We start from the raw sequence: 20,307 nt of genomic DNA, 5'->3' as shown, positions 1-20,307 counted from the left end.
CTGACTTTCAAAGGGTTTGTGTACTATTTATATTTGAGTCGTTTGGTGCGTTCTTAAGGCCGTAGACGGCGAAGATGGTCCCAGGAGTGGTGACAAGAGTTTGAATAGTTCAATTGTGCTTAGGTCCTAGGCCTTTCTCACTGTGAGCTGATAGCATCCCCCGTGGAGAGCTGTGCCTTGTGGTGGTCTATTTACACCAGACCCATGAATCATACTCAGTGTAAAAACACACAATTGGTCTAAAATGTCTTCAGCTTTGTTCAGTTCTGGAGTCGCCCACCCACGTCGACCACATCCCCGCCTGCTCCAGCGCAGGCTCGGTTCCCTTCCCGCGCGTTCCCGTGGAAACTGGGACCCGCCCGCCCACACCACTATCAATATTTTGCCTGTTCCAATCATGGAATGAATTAATAGCTAAATAAACGAATAAATAAATAGATGGGCGAATGAATGCATGAATTCTGAAAACTTCCATCCATCCATTATCTGAACCCGCTTATCCTGAACAGGGTCGCTGGAGCCTATCCCAGCATACAGTGGGCGAAAGGCAGGAATACACCCTGGACAGGTTGCCAGTCCATCGCAGGGCACACACACCATTCACTCACACACTCATATCTACGGGCAATTTAGACTCTCCAATCAGCCTAACCTGCATGTCTTTGGACTGTGGGAGGAAACCGGAGTACCCGGAGGAAACCCACGCAGACACGGGGAGAACATGCAAACTCCGCACAGAGAGGCCCCGTCCGGCGGGGATTCGAACCCAGGACCTCCTTGCTGTGAGGCGGCAGTACTACTCACTGCACCATCCATGCCGCCATTCTGAAAACTTGAACTCTTCTTCTGAAAATTGTTTTAATGAGAATATACACATGTATAAAGGTCGGTCCATGTGCATAATGAGACCTAGAGTCCACTGTTTCTCTAACTGTTTTTTAATATATAAAAACGAATAAAACAATTAGCCAAAAAGGCTTATTTAAAACGATGTGCTGTCCCTTAACATGATTTTTATGGAATGTTTTCATCAGCATTAAAAGAATGGGCCGTCTCACTCAATTCAAGACACGATTCAAAAGGCCAATATGATTTATTCGAGTCCTCAAATTAAACAAACCATAGGCCCGAAATGAAACTAACCAGGTTTTTGTTCAGATTTATGATAAATGTGAATGATGAGAAAAGGATAGCGACCAAGGCACTCTTAATATGGATGCGTTAAAGAACACAGGCCTTCATCAGAGTGAATAAATTATTTGTGCAGGACATTAATACTGCGTGATAACCGAGAGATGCTCTTCTACCTGCAGTTTCAATGCATCTGCACTAGCTCCTGTTCACCCTCATCCTGTCCCTGAAAAACCAACAAAACGCCCGGACCAATCACTCTGCTGCTCCAAGATCACCCTAAGAAATGTGTTAAGGTCAATGAGCATTGAGCAACAACTGTTCTCCACCAGAGCTGATGTGTGTAGTAGGCAGGACCACCAAGCCACCGAGAGGTCCCACCCACCCTGCTCCATATTTCCATAACTCCATATTTCCATTGGACTCTGAGCCTGTCATCCATAATATTGGACTAGATACATACACTAGTAATACATACACATCTTATTACAAAATGGGGTCTATGACTCTTTATGCACCAACTGGGTTTGAAAACTTAAAAGTACACACAAAATTATTATTTAAAAAACATAGTATTTTAAGCCATTGCCTTTCATTAGGCAGAGAAAGAGAGAGAGAGCGAGGGAGAGAGAGAGAGGGAGAGAGAGAGAAAGAGCCTGCAGATAATTTGCTTGCACATCATGCAGCAGCTGCACTTTTAAAATGGGAGCATTCGGTCCTCTGTCTCTGTCTGATTATCATACGTTTACTTTGGGCACAAGCGCAGGTGATCACACATCCACAACAGCTGGTCTGCACAAATGTACATGAGCACATCCAATGGCAACAAAAATGCTGCTGATCTTATTAAGATAAAAGTGAGTTATGCAGAGCATGCGAGATGTTGTTAGCATCTCAAAATGCCTGCTGGGTGACAGTAAGACATTGACTAAAACGATAAATGTGTTTTATCCTTGTTGTTGTTCAGTCTTTAGCAATTACTGCACTAATTATCCACTCACTTCATCTGAGACAGTTGTGGTTATCATCTGCTCCAATACACAGCATCAAGTAATTGGTTAACAATGTGCTAGTATGTGATTGTCCAGTGGTACACAAACAATTAATATTACACAAATTAAAATCAGGTGCCAAACACAATTAGCACTCAGTTGATTAGCATCTAATTGAAAGATTGCATCGAAAGTTAAACATTGGCTCTTTTTTAGACAAGAAACTAACCTGCTTCTTGAAATACCAGGTACACCAAGGTTACTATGTCAATATTTCAATAAATCAGCTCTACTGGGGCCACATGGTTGGGTGCTTTCTGCATGAAAGGTTTGATAAATAGGGTAAAAATGGTGCTACAAGGAATATTCCCAATTACCTACTTAATCATTTAACACAAATAAATGCTTATTTTCATGAGGATCCTCAATAACAACAACAAAAATACACCAAGACACAGTCTCCAACCACAGGTACAATAGTAGCTAGTCAGCTTGGTGGTTGTTTTCATTTTCACATTAGAACATGCTAGCAGAAGCCAGTTTTCATTCCTCTGTACTACTAAGCCTGGTCATTTGCTTTGAGTGGGCACAGCCGGTGTTCTGGACCAGCACAGTTTCAGGGGATTGACAGGAAATGGCAATTGTTTTCAGCTCAAATCTGGTCTGGATACATGCTGGCCTGCAAAGTTTTCTACCCTGCCAGACTCTTCAATCATCGGAAGCTGCCATTTACTATATGTCTACAATGCTGCTCATATTAGCCGGGTGGCCTGTATTTCAGCCTGTGCCAAATGTTTTTAATGGACACTATATATGTAAGAGCATATTCCTGATATCTTGTACAGAATGATATCCCAGCTAACCCAAACATTCTCACAATATTCCTGGAATGTTTTGTCAATATTATAACATTGCAGCAACATTGGGAGAATGTTTTCTCTTAGCTAGGATGTTACTCTCCTCTAGGCATCCAGATATTGGCAAACGATAATAATATGCACTAAACAGCCATGTAACGGGTTACTCTATAAATAGTATCCTTTATTTCCACAATAGAAGACAACTGCTGTGTAACTCCCCAGGAGCAGAAGTAATTAATGAAATGTGCTAAAATGCACAAGGAATTTAAATAACCATGTGCGTCATTTACTGTAAATGAACAGGCCCATAATGTTTGGGACAAATTGCTTTACAAATGATCAGTAAGGTACTGTATGTTCAATTGCTTCTTTAGTGCAGGTATAAGAAAGCTTTTAGTATCTGGTCCCGACTGCTTTTACCATTCTCCCACAATGCTTTGCATACCTGAATTCTGCATAATTTTGCATATTGTTTTGTGGAGATTTAAAATTATGTTCCTTGTAAGGTTTATGGCAAAAGAAGCTATGAATTCTAAAAATTTTTGCATATCTTGTAGACAAGTCTCTCCGGTTTTATTAAAACTCTCACTGGTTTCATTTTTGTTACACTGCCAATCCAAGATTAGTGCATAAATGTGATATGTGGTGGAACAGGCTATGAAATGGAAATGAAATAAGGACTGATATCAATCAATCAAAAAATGCACGTTACAGTTTTATGATCACATTTCCACATAGCACAATCAAACGTGTGTTTTCCACAAGGAACTGGAAAACCAGAAACCTTTAGAGCTAAGACGGGAAAGGTCAAGAACATACCAGGGTAACCACGGAACAGTACACACAGAAACCTGGATAACTATGGAACAGTACACATAGAAACCTGAATAACTATGGAACAGTACACATAGGAACCTGGAAGTATAGAAAAGTACATTAATTGTAATCCTGTATCAACCTTCAAATAGGCTCTTTTGAACCTGGGTGGGGGTGTCATGCAACTACACAACTGTCCACTTGGCCCGCATGTGGAGGCTGGAGCAGATCACTGCACAGCTCGCAGTGATCCAGGCCAAGCTCCTTGGACCACGCCATATCCAACTCCCTTTCCCATCCCTTATCCACTCTTCCACTCCATTCCTGACCCGGCTTCCAGAACCACACCAGTTCCAGCTTCCGTTTCAACCCCAGTACCTGAATCCAGATCCCGAGCCCCTGCTGCCCGAAGACTGCCCGTCTCCGGGTTCCGAGCCCCGTCTGCCCGAGGACTGCCCGTCTCCGGGTTCCGAGCCCCGTCTGCCCGAGGACTGCCCGTCTCCGGGTTCCGAGCCCCGTCTGCCCCAGTTCTGCTCGTCTCCGGGTTCCAAGCCCCATCTGCCCCAGGACTGCTCGTCTCCGGGTTCCGAGCCCCGTCTGCCCGAGGACTGCCCGTCTCCGGGTTCCGAGCCCCGTCTGCCCGAGGACTGCCCGTCTCCGGGTTCCGAGCCCCGTCTGCCCGAGGACTGCTCGTCTCCGGGTTCTGAGCCCCGTCTGCCCGGAGAAGCCCTGTCTCGGGCCCCCGAGCCGCTTCTGCTCCAGGACCTTCGTCTGGCCCCTGCGCCATACGCGGACTTGGGCTCCAGAGCCCTCGAGGTCAAGAAGAAAGAGACCCCGGGCCCATGCCCGCCTGAGACCCCGGGCCAATGCCCGTCTGAGTCCCCGGGCCCGTGCCCGCCTGAGACCCCGGGCCCGTGCCAGCCTGAGACCTCATGTTCCCTCCGAGACCCCTTGTTCCCTCCGAGACCCCCCCGAGCTCCCTTCCTTCCCTCCGAGACCCCTTCGTTCCCTCCGAGACCCCTTCGTTCCCTCCGAGACCCCTTCGTTCCCTCCGAGACCCCTCCGAGACCCCTTCGTTCCCTCCGAGACCCCTCCGAGACCCCTTCGTTCCCTCCGAGACTCCTCCGAGACCCCTTTGTTCCCTCCGAGACCCCTCCGAGACCCCTTGTTCCCTCTGAGACCCCTTCGTTCCCTCCGAGACCCCTTGTTCCCTCCGAGACCCCTTCGTTCCCTCTGAGACCCCTTCGTTCCCTCCGAGACCCCTTTGTTCCCTCCGAGACCCCTTCGTTCCCTCCGAGACCCCCTTGTTCCCTCCGAGACCCCTTCGTTCCCTCCGAGACCCCTTGTTCCCTCTGAGACCCCCCCCGAGCTCCCTTCGTTCACTCCAAGAACCCTCCCCGAGCTCCCTTCCTTCCCTCCGAGACCCAAGCTCCCTTCCGAGAAACCCGTTTTTCAGTCCGAGACCCTCATTTCCGTCCAAGACCCCGAGTTCCCTTCATTTCATGTTTGTACATAGCACTAATATACTAATCCCAACTAACATAGAATTTGTACAGTACTAATTATACTAACACACTAATATGTTTGTCAAACTAACATTCACTAGTTTTGGGTATTTGTAATTTAAATCACTTAACTAACTTACTAATGCGTCTCCAGTATCAATTCTGTTCTGTAACTCCGCCTCCCTATTCTATCACTGATTACTTGTTTAGTTTGAGCGAAGTATTCGCACCTGTCTCTCCATATCTGCATCTCCTGATTCTCTGCAATTGTCTACTCTCTAGTCCGGAGCCGTTTGTATTACATGTGTGTCTTTGTGAATCCAGTCCGTGTTTTTGTTTTCCCCTCGTTATTGTGCTATCACCCTTTCATGTGTCTCACCTAATGTTTATTTGTTAGACCGCCCTCACTCCCATGCCCCGCCTAGTTTGTCTCATTCCCCTTTGTATTTATACCTGTCCTTTTCAGTTGCACGCTGCTAGTTCGTCTTGTCCTGTTTTTGTTCCTGAGCCCTTTATTCCTTCCCCAAGTTCTAGCCCCCTTGTTCCTGAGTCCTTGCCCTTGTTTTTCTGGATTTCCTGTTTTGACCCCTGCCTGCTTCCCTGGACTCTTTCGTTGTTGAGGATATCTGTACCTCTGCATTGTTGGACTGAGCCCCTGGTTTTTGACCTTGGCCTGTTTTGTGACTACGCTCTGTCTGCCCTTTCACCTGCAAGTAAACTTGCCATTTTCCACACACCTGTGTCTGCTTCTGGTTCCTCTGTCCTCCCCCCCGTGACAGGGGGTGATTTAACAGTGCTATATATCACAAAGAAGGCTAAAGCTACCTTTTACCATCCCCTAAGTACTAGGTTTACCAGCTTACAGTGGTATGCCAAAATTTGGGCACCCCTGGTTTAAATGTCTGCTACAATGCATCTGTACAAGCAAACCTGAACTGTACATTTACAAGTTAAACATGAGACCTTTCTGAAAATTTTAAAGCAAGATTGCTTTTTATTTTCATTTTCTATTGATTATAAATTATGAAAAGGAAAAGGGCCATGTGCGGAAATGTGGGAACCCTTTTGGATTATTCTTTGTTACTTTTTAAAAAGATTATTACTAAGGCCCAGACCCAGTAATATATAATATTACTGGGTCTGGGCCTTCGTAATTAGGGCTTCAATGAGACAGGTGAATAGGCTTCACTTGTTAGGGCTTCAATGAGTCAGGAGAATATAATTCCAGGGCTGAACTTTCTATTCTGAAGCAACACCGTGACTTCTAAAGTATCCAACTGTAGTGGCTGTCTGGTGCTAACAACCACGGACCAGTAGCTCTAAACAGTTGTCCAAGGATGTCAGAATGAAGATGGTTCATTTCCACCAAGAAGAAGGCTACAAAAACTCTCTCAATATTTAAAACTGTATTTCCACTGTTAAAAACGTAATTAGAAAATGGAAGACAAATGGAATAAGTCATGGTTCCCAAACTATTTTTATTATGTTGAAAGTGTAACAATTAAAAATTATAAGTAATCTTGCTTTATAATTGTGTGTCATGCTTAACTTTGTACCATTTAGAGGTCAGGTTTGCTTCTGTTCACCAATAAATTAATTGTTAAAGGTGTTTTTACCAAGGGTGCCCACATTTTAGCACACAACTATGTGCGGAAAGAAGAGTACATACTAACTGGATAATTACCACTGAAATACTCAGAAACACCTACTCTATTTTCTATCGATCTTGTAGTTATCTAAGGTTTAGCTTGGATATAGCCTGAGTGTAATTGCCTACGTTTTAGAAAATTAGACTGACAGAGGTGTTTCCAAGAATGTATTATCTAAATTCCTAGGAATTACACAATTAACCTCAGGCTATAACCACCCTAAATTTTTGAAAACAAGTTTGTCACTACAATGAATATTTAAGAGCAGGTATTTGGAATTTCAGTTTGAGTTTCTTAGTATTTACCCATTTTGTCCAGTCGTAAGGTGTTATTTTGACCAGGAAAAGTATTTAGGGGAAAAGAAAGTGTTACCTCAATAAATTAAATTAATGAATAAATGAGATTTGCAGCAAGGTGTTAGATATTTTCATCCTGGTTATTTTGTGAACAAGAAATTTGTTGTGAACATGCCTGTGTTGCCTAGCAACATTACCTGGCTCTTACATGTTGCGAAGAAAAAGAGATCCCATTGAGTCAACCGTTCTGTTTTATGTTATCATAAATAGCAGAAGCAGACTGATACTCAAACTCCCTAAATTAGGAATACATCAATATCACATTTCAGATTAGAGAATGTATCTGCTGCCATGTAAACTATTTGTTTTACTGTTCATTGATCTCATTTGCACATTTTATATTTAATCATAACTATACTTAAATACAATAAACAACAAAATGGCTTTTTGAATATAGGCATTTTCAGCCTGGCCAAGTACAATAATAAGATGAGCATGTATCTTTACATTTCACTTATAGTATTAGTATAGCTCATGGAATAACATACCAGAGTGAGTAAACCAAATCACAGGATGGTGACTGGTCTTTTCTCTAAAAGAGCTGCACGAATGTGATCTCTTTATTTCAAATAAAAGCAATACATTTGTCTAATTGTCCTAACTTACTATAAATAAACATCATACAGCTTAGAGACGGCCATCTGTGGCACAGCCCTGGACTGGATTGAGTCCTACCTCTCTGGTCGCTCCTTCCAGGTTGCCTGGGCTGGTACGGTATCTACACCTCGGCCCCTTGCCACAGGAGTTCCCCAGGGCTCCGTCCTTGGCCCGCTTCTTTTTTCTCTTTACACTCGTTCCCATGGCCCTGTGATCACTGCACATGGTCTATCCTACCACTGCAATTTTTCATCTCATTCCCACCATCTGATACACAGGTTTCAGCCCATATCTCTGCTTGCTTGAGTGACATGGATGGACAACCACCATCTAAAGCTCAACCCAGGTAAGATTGAAATGATATTCATCCCTGCCATTACCTCTCCCCATCTGGATCTCTCCATTTCCCTCGGGGATACCACACTTACGCCATTACCCAGTGCAAGGAACCTCGGCGTGGTGATAGACAGTAGGCTGTCCCTCTCCGAGAACATTGCGGAGGTGACCCGGTCAGGCAGGTTCTTCCGATAGAACATACGGAGAATCTGCCCCTTTCTCACCCCCTACTTGACCCAGCTCCTGGTCCAAGCGATGGTTCTGTCCCGCCTGGACTACTGCAATTCCCTCTTGGCTGGCCTCCCAGCGTCTGCCATCAGATCCCTCCACCTTATCCAGAATGCAGCAGCTCGTCTGGTCTTCAACCTTCCCAAATACTCACTTGTCACGCCCCTGTACTTCCCTCCACTGGCTGCCTGTCATGACTCGCATCAAATTCAAAACATTGGTGCTAGCCTTCCAAGCAGTAAAGGGGTCTTCCCCAGCTTACCTACAAAAAATCATCAGACCCTACACCCCTGCCAGACCTCTTCGTTCAGCCTCCACAGGCCGCTTGGCACCTCCCCTCTCCGAACTTCCACCTCACGCTCACGACTACTGTCTATTCTGGCTCCACGGTGGTGGAACGAACTCCCCGTTGAGGTCAGAACTGTAGAATCTCTTCCCACCTTCAAGCGCAAACTGAAGACGCACCTCTTCAAGCAGCACCTCTCCCCGTCCCTCCCTACCTCCCTGTGAACCTTAATTGTTGTCTTTCTGTGATTTACTTTTTTGTGTATCAGTATTTTTAGTTTGGCTAGGTAAGCATTGTTTGGCTAGTTAAGGGGTTTGGTCATACTTTTGCGTTTTGTTTATTTGTTTGTTTGTTTAAAAAAAATTCAAATAGGCCCTGGTCCTTATCTTTGTTGTGCAGGTAGCAGTTGAAATTGTACTTCCCTCTAGGGTCTTTCAGCGCACTTATCCCTGGTTATGGGTATGCACTTTGTTGTACGTCGCTCTGGATCGTCTGCCAAATGCCATTAATGTAATGTAATGTAATGTAGAGACATAGATGTAGCTGTCAATCAGGAAAATGCACCCTCAAAAGAAGTAAAAAAAGGAACATTAATGCTGACAAGCTTTATAGGGTGCATTCATCATGCCCACCCTAATGAAATGTCAGTGTAAAAATAAGTGTACCGAAAGAAGCATTTCTACAGTGTTGCAGTAGATATGCGACACTTCTCTTATTAGTTCTGTCTGAGAATATTTTAAGATGGTGTGCAGTAGCATGTCACACATTTAAGCCATGTGACTAATTGCTGTGCAAGAAATTACAAATAAACCATCTGAAATTCCCAAAACTTTTGATTGCTTCAAATGTATATTCCAGACTGGGCAATGAAATTTTAAATCCAATAGACAATAATGACTTTGTTGTATGCTTTGGCCATGCAGGGCACTGGCATTTTAGATATATTTGCGTTCCGGTGTTTTTTCAGGGGAAATGAAACCTTCCAGTGACAGGAGACACCATTTCACCCTAGATATGAATGCAAATTGCCGGTGGAACTCCTGAGTATTTTCAGGGAAGGGAGAAACAAGCAACGGCCTTGTTATCAGGTGAAACAGAGGAAGCCATTTTGTAATGATGTGACATTATATGGACTGTGAAATGTTCTGCATTGCAACATAATGTCCCTCTCTTCCTTCTATCGTTTTCTCAAAACTAGATTAAGATACAAACATCTATGTCTCTCTCTTGTTTCTCTTGCTAAACATTACATTGTATAGATTTGTACCATACAATTGAATTAACATGTCTGTGAACCAGTCTCAAAGCCTATGTTTGTATAAAGATGTATAACTTCACACATAACCAAAGATGTATAACTTCACACAAAACATGGCCCCCTATACAGTGGCTTCAGAAAGTATTCAGAATTACACCCCCCCCCCCCCCCCCCATCAATCTACACTCAATAACCCATAATGACAAAGTAAAAACGTGTTTTTAGGTATTTTAGCAAATGTATTAAAAATCTAAAACTGAAATCTCTCATTTACATACGCACTGAGACCATTTGCTGTAGCAATCTTTTGTGGTCAGATGCATCCCGTTTGCTTTAATTATCCTTGACATGTGTCTAGTATAGGAGTCCACCTTTGGCAAATTGAATTGATTGGACATAGTTTAGAAAGGCACCTGTGTATATAAAGTCCCATAATTCACACTGCATGTCAGGACAAAAACAAAGCCATGAAGTCCAAGGAACTTTCTGTAGACCTCTGCGATAAAATTGTGTCAAGACATATCTTAGGTCATGGATATAAAACCATTTCTAAAGCTTTGAGTGTTCCCAGGAACATAGTGGCCTCAGTAATTGTGAATCACCAGGACTCTTCCTAGAGTCAAACTGAGTAACCGGGAAGGAAGGTGACCCAATGGTTACTCAATGGTTACTCTAACAGAGCTTCAGAAGTCCTCTGCAGTAGCACTCCATCAATCAGGCTTTTATGGTAGAGTGGCTGGACTGAAACCACTATTAAGTAAAAGGCATATGATGAGACAAAAATGTAACTCTTTGGACAGAACTCCAAGCACTATGTCTGGTGAACATCAGGCACTGCTCATCACCTGGCTAATGCCATCCCAATGGTGAAGCATGGTGGTGGCAGCATCATGCTATGGAGCTACAGAGAGTTCCTTGAAGAAAACTTTCTCCAGAGTGCACACAACCTCAGACTGGGGTGATGGTTGACCTTTCAGCACGACAATGACCTGAAGCATACAGCCAAGATAATATTGGTGTGGCTTCAGGACAAGTTTTGGACCCAGCCAAACCCAGATTTAAACCCCATCGAACATCTATGGAGAGACCTGCAGATGGCAGTTCACAGACACTTCTCATCCAATCTGACGGAGCTTGAGAGGATCTGGCAGGAAGAATGGGATAAACTTCCCAAATTCAGGTGTGCAAAGCTTGTAGAGACTTACCTAAGAAGACTCAAACCTGTCATTTCTGCCAAAGAAGCTTCTACAAAGTACTCAATTAAGGGTCTGAATACTTATATAAATGTGAGATTTCAGTTTGTGAGTTTTAATAAATTACCTCATTTCTAACACCATTATTATTATTATTATTATTATTATTATTATTATTATTGTTATTATTATTATTATTATTATTCTTATTATTATAAATTCTGCCTATTTTAATTTTCTGATCTCTCATGTAAACAATGGTTCTGAAAGCACTTTGTCATTCTGAAGCCCTGTGATGTACTACACCGATTTATTCTGCAACCATTTATGTATGGACATTGATCAAGCTTTTCACAATATGCCAATTCTTCCAGTTCATTCACCCGTTTTAAATAATTGGATAGTTTGAGCTTCCTGGCAGAGCCTCTGCTAAGGCCAAGAAAATATCTGAAAACATTTGGTGAAAGGTTTGAGTCTCTTACTTCATTGAAGATAATCTTTGATTCATGTGAAGGCCTGGGATAGTATAATAATGTCCCAAAACAAACAAATAAAAAAGTATGAAGTCCATCGAAGTAAAAAGAAGAGATAAGGAAAAACAGCATGGACTGAAAATATTCTATGAGACATGAAGTCTCCAACTCACTTTTAAAAGTGAGTACATAAATGGAAAGGGCAAAAATAATAATAATTCTACAGGCATGACAAATAAAATGGTGAGATACAGTTCTGATGGAAATCATCATATTTATCATCAAATGTAATGCTGCATGAATTAAATACAGTATATGCACTTATACTTAAGTTTTAATGCCAGTAGTGTTATTCAGTAACATGGTGTATCGGTAAACAGAGAATATTATAGATGCCGGTCTCCAACAACAACTGTTATTGTAAGCAATAAACGCCCATGCTACAGGTTTACAGCATGTTAAGTGGGTGTGTGAGATACTTACAGCATTATGGGCTTATGCTTGCAAAACACATGGAAGCTATGGAAGAACATGTATTGCTAAGGGAAAAAAGTCATTAAAATAATGACAATTAGTTTGACTAACCTTGCAATTCAGAAGAACTGCATATCATGGATCACACTCTGGATTATTTTCACCCTTGATACAGCAGAACCTCTACTTGGTGCTCTGTTGTTTGTTTACTTTAGCAGTAAGCATTAAATACAAGTCGTTATCTTAATCCATCCAAGTATACAGAAACAACATTATTTGTATGAAAGAAATCAGTGAATGAATCCTACTAGTCATAAAGTGTGGGAAGTGTTGAAGCCAAAGGAACAAAGGAGCTCAATGTTTCCCCTCCACACGCTTAACATTAAAAAACATTTTCAGATATTGTAGTTGTTGTCTCTTTTCACCTCATCTCAATGTAGTCACCTTGAGAAAACATGTCAGTGAATGAAATGAATGAAGTATGATATGAGCTCTAGATTTTGCCATCGTTAACGAGTACAAATTAATTGCATTTTATGGTGCAGTTTATTGTCAGAAACAGTTTTGAGAATAGGTGACACAAGCAACAAAGCTGTTTCATTTTGCAAAACAGTAAATGCAAGCTGCAAATCGTATTCTCAAAACTCTTTATACCATTACCAAAATCACATAATGGTGTCTATAAAGAAAAAGAACATACCATCACAAAAACAGCCTACATAAGACAGCAGTACATCAAATCATAAGTTCACACCAGCAATCATTTAGTCTTGATACAAAAAAATTAAAAATAATTTGACAAAATGTTTTAGGTTGTCTAAAGTTCATAGGAGTTTACTACTCCATATCTTGCCTGTCATTTGCATTTTCATCCACACAGCCCAATAGTATACCATATGATTCCATACAATAAAGCCCATAGCGTAACATATTGACACTGCTAACACAATGTCAAAGTAAGTAGAATGTACAGCTGATGTACTGTATGTAGGACCAAATACAGTAATTGTGTTTTCAATGTGATAGTTGTGTAAAAAGAGAAGAAAATTGTGCAAACCAGAACAGAACCAGAAAAGATCAAGAGATCAGTGAATGCATTTGATCACTGATTCACTGCATTTGCAGTCTTAAACCACAGTTGAATCCTAACAATGGTTAAAAAACTGTAATCACTTAAGGTTATGTTCCACCGAAAACACAAATTTGGTCTTAATTTCAGAGGTACATTACATTACATTAATGGCATTTGGCAGACACTCTTATCCAGAGCGATGTAAAGTTTATTAGACTAAGCAGAAGACAATCCTCCCCTGGAGCAATGCAGGGTTAAGGGCCTTGCTCAACAGCTGTGCGGATCTCATGGTGGCTGCACCGGGATTAGAACCACCAACCTTGCATGTCCCAGTCATTTACCTTAACCACTACGCTACAGGCCACCCCAGGTACATGCTTCAATTATCATTTCTTATCATTAGTACCAAATAGTAATTTTTCCAGAAATTTCTGAAAAATGAAAAATGAAAAAATATAAACAAGAAAATAATTGGCTGAAAACACATGATGGTAGAATAACTATACAATGAGAGTCCTGTAATATCGTACAAAATCAGGTTTTGAGAAAATCGACTCCAAAGATAGAAATAATCATACTCATTTCACCATACACATGGCGTAATCATTCAAAATGCGGTTTTATCCTGAAAGTTGAATAGTTGAGGGATGATTTGCAGCAGTAAACAGAAAAAGGTACATCTGACTGAAAATTAGATTTTTTCAGTGGAACAGAACCTTAAGTGATTTAAAAAAATGAACCCATTCAATATTTGAGCCGTGTACTGAGTCTAGTATATCTGCAAACCTGAGGTCTTCTAGTTACCCGAAACTAAAATGGGACAGATAATGAACGTGGGGCTCTGAATAGATTGCAAACTGAAATCTGCCTTCTGCCTGGATCCACACACTCCAACTGTGAAGCCTTACCTGTAGACCAGCGTGTCATCCGATGTGCTGTTGTACTGGATCTGGTACATGCGAATGCCTGGGATGTGGCGCTCCGACGGCCAGCGGATCACGGCCGAGGAGGATGTCACGTCGACCGCCACCACTCTCTTGTCCTGGTTCTTGGTGTCATTGCTGTTTGACTTGGTGGAGGTGGTGATGTCAGAGAGACCAGGGTCTGCCTCCTTCATGTGGCCGGTGTTGTTCACAAAGAGGGGCAGGGGGATCATGTTGACTTCCACGGATGCGTTGGCGATCCCAGCAGCGTTGGAAGCCACGCAGTTGAAGGCCCCACTGTCCTTCAGCGTGGTGATGAGGATTTCCAGGGTCCCGTTGTCATACAAGATTGTCCGAGAGTTGTTGTGGACCAGCTTGCCGTCTGGGAAGTGCCAGTGGATGACCGGGTCCGGGTCTCCCATGGCCTTGCACTTTAGCGTGAGCCCTTGGCCCTCCATCACGTAGGGCTTGGTGGCCTGGTGCTTGGTTATCAGGGGAGGCTCACAGATGAACTCCTCCTCCTGGATAGACCAGAAGTATTTGTCCATGAGGTGCTCCGGGGAGGCGCAGGTCTCCAGGTCGTCCTCGCGGGTGAGCCGGCGAAGCCACAGGAGCTCGCAGTTGCAGTGGAGGGGGTTTCCCCCGAAGCTTACGGCTAGAGAAGAGGGGTTTGAGCCTTTGGCGTCAGACAGGACCTGGGCGTGCTGGAACAGGCTATCGGGGGGAAGTTTCTGGAGCCGATTGGACGTCATATCCAGACGCACCAGCTTGGTGAGGAGATTGAAGGTCCCGGCCTCGATGTGGTGGATGAGGTTGTGATCCAGGGTGAGTGTGTTGATGTTGGTCATCCGGGCAATGGCCTCCCAAGGCAGTGTCCGCAGGTTGTTGTAGGACAGGTCCAAGTCCTCGATAGTGGACACAAACTCATCAAAAGAGGTGGGAGCCACATTGTGGATTTGGTTGTTTCCCAGGATAAGGTGCCGAAGGTTGACCAGTCCTTTGAAGTGCTCGGTCTTAATGGTGCTCAAACGGTTGCCGTCCATGTGCAAGGCCCGTAGGGACCGAAGGCCCACGAAGGCCTGGGGGGCGATTTGGCTGATGGTGTTTCGGGAAAGGGTTAGGTGGACCAGACTGGTCATGTTGAAGAAGTCCTTCCTACGTATGATAGTGATGAAGTTGTCCGTCAGCCGCAGTTCCACGGTCTTACGGTCGATAGTGGGAGGGACGAAGAGGAGTCCTGTTTTGGCACAGAGCAGGGTCAGGGTGGGGGAGATGTTCTGGCAGATGCAACGGCCGGGGCAGTTGTGTCCCTTCACCAGAGCTCCAAACACCAGCACACACAAGACCAGCCGTTCCATGGTATATCAGCTCACTGTTCCTGAACACGGAAGACAAAGAGAAACACCTTCACTCTGGAGAATTTCTGGAATAGAGTAACATATGCCATATATACAGTATATCAGAAAGGCCATGAATATACAGTATATCCATGTATAAATATCAGAAAGGCAATGAGATAGTCAGCCCCAGAAGTATTACAAATAATTGAATTAAAAATAATGAAAAAAGGCTGCAAATAATAAACAGATAATAATCGATGTTATGTTCAAACTTATGCGAAAACTATACACTTTTATTTCAATACATTTACTCTCATGTTTCAATGTCTTTATTAAGGCATTTAATATTTTCTGGGGTCCGGAGGTTAGGAGAAAAAATGGACAATTATGTTAAAATATAACCACTATTTAATAAACAGCTTTGAAGTGCATGTCAGGTCTCATTAATTAAATTTGGGAAAAAATCTTGCTTATGAAGTTGCTTAAAAAGTGTCATGGTAATTCTAGTTTTTTTATTCCAGTGCAGCTCATTACATTTTTTCACCATTGCTAACAATAATGTTTTGATACCCAGTTTAGATTTTCAGAACTTCACATAGTTAGCACAACAACACTCTATGTGGACCAAACTGTGAATAATATTGTCATTGCTTTGACTAAAAAATGTTCAATGTTCACAGTTTTCAAAAATCTTGAATTCATTTCTCAGTCAGATTCAACCCCCCCAAAAAACAGTACATTTCTACAGCCCAATTTGCAAATGTTTGCATGCACTATTTCAAATCTGATGCAATCAAGTTCCAAACTGAACATATAGGCTAGAATTCAAGTGGATAGCAATTTCATAAGCCACAAATACTATGTTGAAATGAATTCAAAACCCCACAAAAACTTGCCATAATAGTTATTGAAACAAAGCGCAGATTGAAGTTGATGCAGATTGTGAATTGGTTATTGAACAATCACACCTGATCACACATTCCTTTGGAATGATTTTGTTTAAGGTGGACCGGGGAAGAAATAAAAAAGTGGAGACAAATGGCTGGACGTTGGAAGGGGAGAGGGAGAGGAGTATGAATTCAACGTAGAGGATTGATGGCGGATGCCTGGATATATCAGCTGATGATCGCCAGGGAGGAATCAAGCGTGCACAGAGGTTATTTTCCCAAGTGTAGGGAAAGAGAGGACATAGGGTGTGATGTTAATGAGAACAAGTGGCCAAATGAAGTAGACCGGGTAGACGAAAAGTAGCATTCCACTATCTGAGACTTCCAATATTTACATATTTTACTCTCTGCACACCATAGTGTTTCCTGGTAGTTTCATCCATTTATTTGTTTCATCTGTGTCTAGTTTCGTGCCTCCACCTTCCCAGTCCTTTTATGTACTTCCTTCCTGTCTCCAGTCATTCCACTCACCTGTTCCTCGTTGTTATGCTTATTATGTCTATGTATTTAACCCCCTTTGTTAGTTTAGTTCGTTGCCAGATTGTTATGTGTCCCGACCATACTCTCCAGCGTTATTTCCTGATTGCTCTCTGTTACAACCTATTTTGTCTTAGACCGCGGTCTCTGGATGTACCCTTCTGTTCTGATTTGACCCGTAGTTATTCAACCCTGTTTGGATTTTAGTTTTTTGTTTCTGGATTCTGTTTTTGTTTGGACTGCCTGTGTGTTATCACCTTTGCCTGTGACATCAACTTTATCGTGGATTATCCCTGCTATATTGGTTCGCTGGTGTACCGACCCATTGCCTGGACTCCTATTTACGAACTGATCTCTATTGCTATTGCTTGCTGGTTATTGACCCTATTTACTCTGCTGCAGATTAAATACTGACTTTAAAATGTACTCCTGTGGCCTTGCTACTGGGTCTATTGTTCTGGTCCCTGACACATATCACATATTGTATCATCAACAAACTACATCCATTTTTATTGTATTAGAGTAATGTCATTTTGGTTTCTCATGTTCATTTGTAATGGATGTTTTAGTTTGGCTAGGTAAGCAGTGTTTGGCTAGTTGTTTGTTCATACATTTGTGTGTTGCGGTAAAAAAAAAAAAAAAAAAAAAAAAATAGATCAAATAGGCCCTGGTCCTTATCATTGTTGTTCAGGTAGCAGTTGAAATTGTACTTCCCTCTAGGGTCTTTCAGCGCACTTATCCCTGGTTATGGGTATGCACTTAGTTGTACGTCGCTCTGGATAAGAGCGTCTGCCAAATGCCATTAATGTAATGTAATGTAATGGCTGTTTGCTAATACAACCTGTACTGCAGCATTTCAATGACTTGTCCCTGTTACATATGATGTGGCACATTCCATGCAGTTAAGATGTGCCATTCTACTTTGGAATGGAAAGTTTGTCAAAAAGAAAACAAAACAAAGTAATACTTTAACTAAAGAGAAACTAGAGAGCAAAGATTACTTGCTATTCCAAAGCCAAGCTGTATGTTGGTGCGGAGTTACATGAATAATTTTCTAACCCGCTTACTCCTGCTCAGGGTCACCGAGGGGCTGGAGCCTATCCCAGAAGACATTGGGTGAAAGGCAGGAATTCTGGACAGTATTATTGACCTGACCCTGGACAGGTCAACAATCCAACACAGGGCCCACACACCATTCGCTTGCACATTCATACCACAAGGACAATTCAGACTTTCCAATGAACCTAACCTCCATGTCATTGCACTGTGATAGGGCGCTGGAGCACCCAGAGGAAACTCAAATGAGCATGGGGAGAATTTGCAAGCTCCACAGAAAGGCTGTCAGCCAGGATTCAAACTCGGTACCTTCCTGCTGTGAGACAACAGCACTACTCACGGCACCAGCATGCTGCCCACAGAACAGGGCTTCCTGAGTGTTTGTGTGCACATGTGCTAATATATGCTGTAACAACTTGGCTGAAAGTGTGAATTCTTAAATGTTCCTGGGTATGTATCGTCGTTTGTACTGCAAGTGTGCAAGTGTTTGTGAGTGTGTGTGTGTGTAAGTGTGTGAGTGTGTGCACTTATCTAATCTACCTATCTAATAGGAGACCATGGTGTCATTACACATCCACCAAGAGGGGGTGTAATGTAATGTGTGAACGTGTGTGTGTGTTTGAGGGAGAGGTAGGGAGAGATAGAGATAGAGAGCAAGAGAGATGAAGAGAGAGAGAGAGGGAGAGAGAGATTTAATACAAACAAAAGAATTACTACCGAACAGGGCAAAAGACAGGAACCAATTACATTTTGGATTGCATTTATGGATCCATGGCAACAACAAATAGGGGTGTGTCGTGAAACACATTCCATCTGCTCATGTTATGAAATATTTCGCAACCTCTCTTTCCATTTGCTTTTAATTTGTATCAACAAAATAAAGTTCCTGTGGAATAAGAACCACAGTTCACAAACTGTTTCAATTAAACTGTGTAAGTTAAAACATGCATAACCATATTAATACTGAATGACAAATGGTATGTTACAATGCTGCTGCTATGTTTTCGTAAAAACCCTGTTCTTATTTCAAAATCTGTTTTTGACTCTGAGGAAAATGTAGTTTTACGAATAAACAACATCTGAGCTCAGTGTGATGGAGCGTCTCTTATTTTGGGTAGTTGTCCAGGTAAGGAGTCTCATGCAGTGTAGTCTATTTGTCCTGGTTTGGGAGCACCTTTTCTTTAGCTGGCTTGTTTCTTTTCTGTATCGAATTAAAGTAAATATACTTTATATACCGTATGTATACATTGTTTTCTAATAATGTATATATTGACCTAATCCCCATGGCCTTTCTCATCCCAAATCACAGGGTACTGCTGTTACTTCACCTTTGAAGGGCTGCCTTGAAACTGATGCAGATAATGAAAATTACCAAAAGAATGGAACTATATATTCAGTTCTTCTTTTGATTTGACAGGAAGCAGATGGTTGGCAACAATATATGAAATTTTCAACAGACAGTAGAATCATTCTTACTGTTTTTTTTCTTCCAGAAATACTTTCTGAAGGACATGCTTCCAAGAACAATGGGAATGGCAGACCCCAAAAAGTCAGATTTTTAAAGGGTTTTCACTTTTGAATTAATTAAAGCATATTACTAAGACTAATTATGCAGCATGTATTCATCACTCATTCCAAAAGATGAGAAACAAACAGTCCAGCTGCTTGAAAATGTCTTCTATTTTATATAATTTTCCATATGAACACATACATAACAGCTTAAAACATTTATTGTCAAAGATATTCCAGAATATGGACACCAAATATATGTCAAAAATTAATTATGAAAATGGGCATCTGCCTAAAGATGTGTAAAAACGGTACCTCTGTGATTTAACCTCCTAAGACCTGGCGTACACATGCGTGGACTCCACATTTTGGGCTGTACAACCATAATACTTAATTCTTAAGACCGAGAGTCCACATATGTGGACATCATTTTTCTCAAAAACTACATCATGTCAAAAGATGATGCTTAGTTTTTATACTTATCAGGTCCCAATAAGCCCAAATAGCAAAGAGAAATTAAAAATGCATACCAAAAAAGAGTGTGGGTCTTAGGAGGTTAATATAGACATATTACAAGTTTAAGGAAAATAAATGTTAAAAAGAGATTGACCCACATAGGGAAAAAATGTAAATATAAATGGATGTGATATGATTTATTACCACGCTCCTTTAGATGTGTCTAATGCCTTTGCTAGTTTTGTTTGGCTAGGTAAGCAGTTTATTCATACATTTGCGTGTTGCAGTACTATTATTTTAAAAATTATAATTCCGATGATCAAATAGGCACTGGTCCAAATCTTTGTTTGTAGATGAATAATTATGAATGAAC

General features: G+C 42.0%; 1 protein-coding gene across 5 annotated transcripts in view; it reads right to left on the bottom strand.

Annotated features, from left to right (window-relative positions):
* lrfn1 (leucine rich repeat and fibronectin type III domain containing 1) overlaps positions 1–20,307 on the bottom strand; it is a 211,968-nt gene that overhangs the window by 4,361 nt on the left and 187,300 nt on the right. For 4 of the 5 annotated variants that reach the window (XM_061217094.1, XM_061217095.1, XM_061217093.1 and 1 more), the window contains one exon: positions 14,135–15,527. In XM_061217094.1, coding sequence (XP_061073078.1) covers positions 14,135–15,507 — 1,373 coding nt within the window. In that variant the 5' untranslated portion in view covers positions 15,508–15,527. Of the gene's footprint in view, positions 1–12,681; positions 15,528–20,307 lie in introns of those variants that run through there. The other variant, XM_061217097.1, reaches the window with a different exon arrangement.

Source organism: Conger conger, chromosome 13, assembly GCF_963514075.1.
Source record: "Conger conger chromosome 13, fConCon1.1, whole genome shotgun sequence".
In the NCBI taxonomy this organism is placed as follows: Eukaryota; Metazoa; Chordata; class Actinopteri; order Anguilliformes; family Congridae; genus Conger; species Conger conger.
The sequence above is the reverse complement of the archived record's forward strand: the minus strand, read 5'-3'. Positions and strand labels throughout refer to the sequence as shown.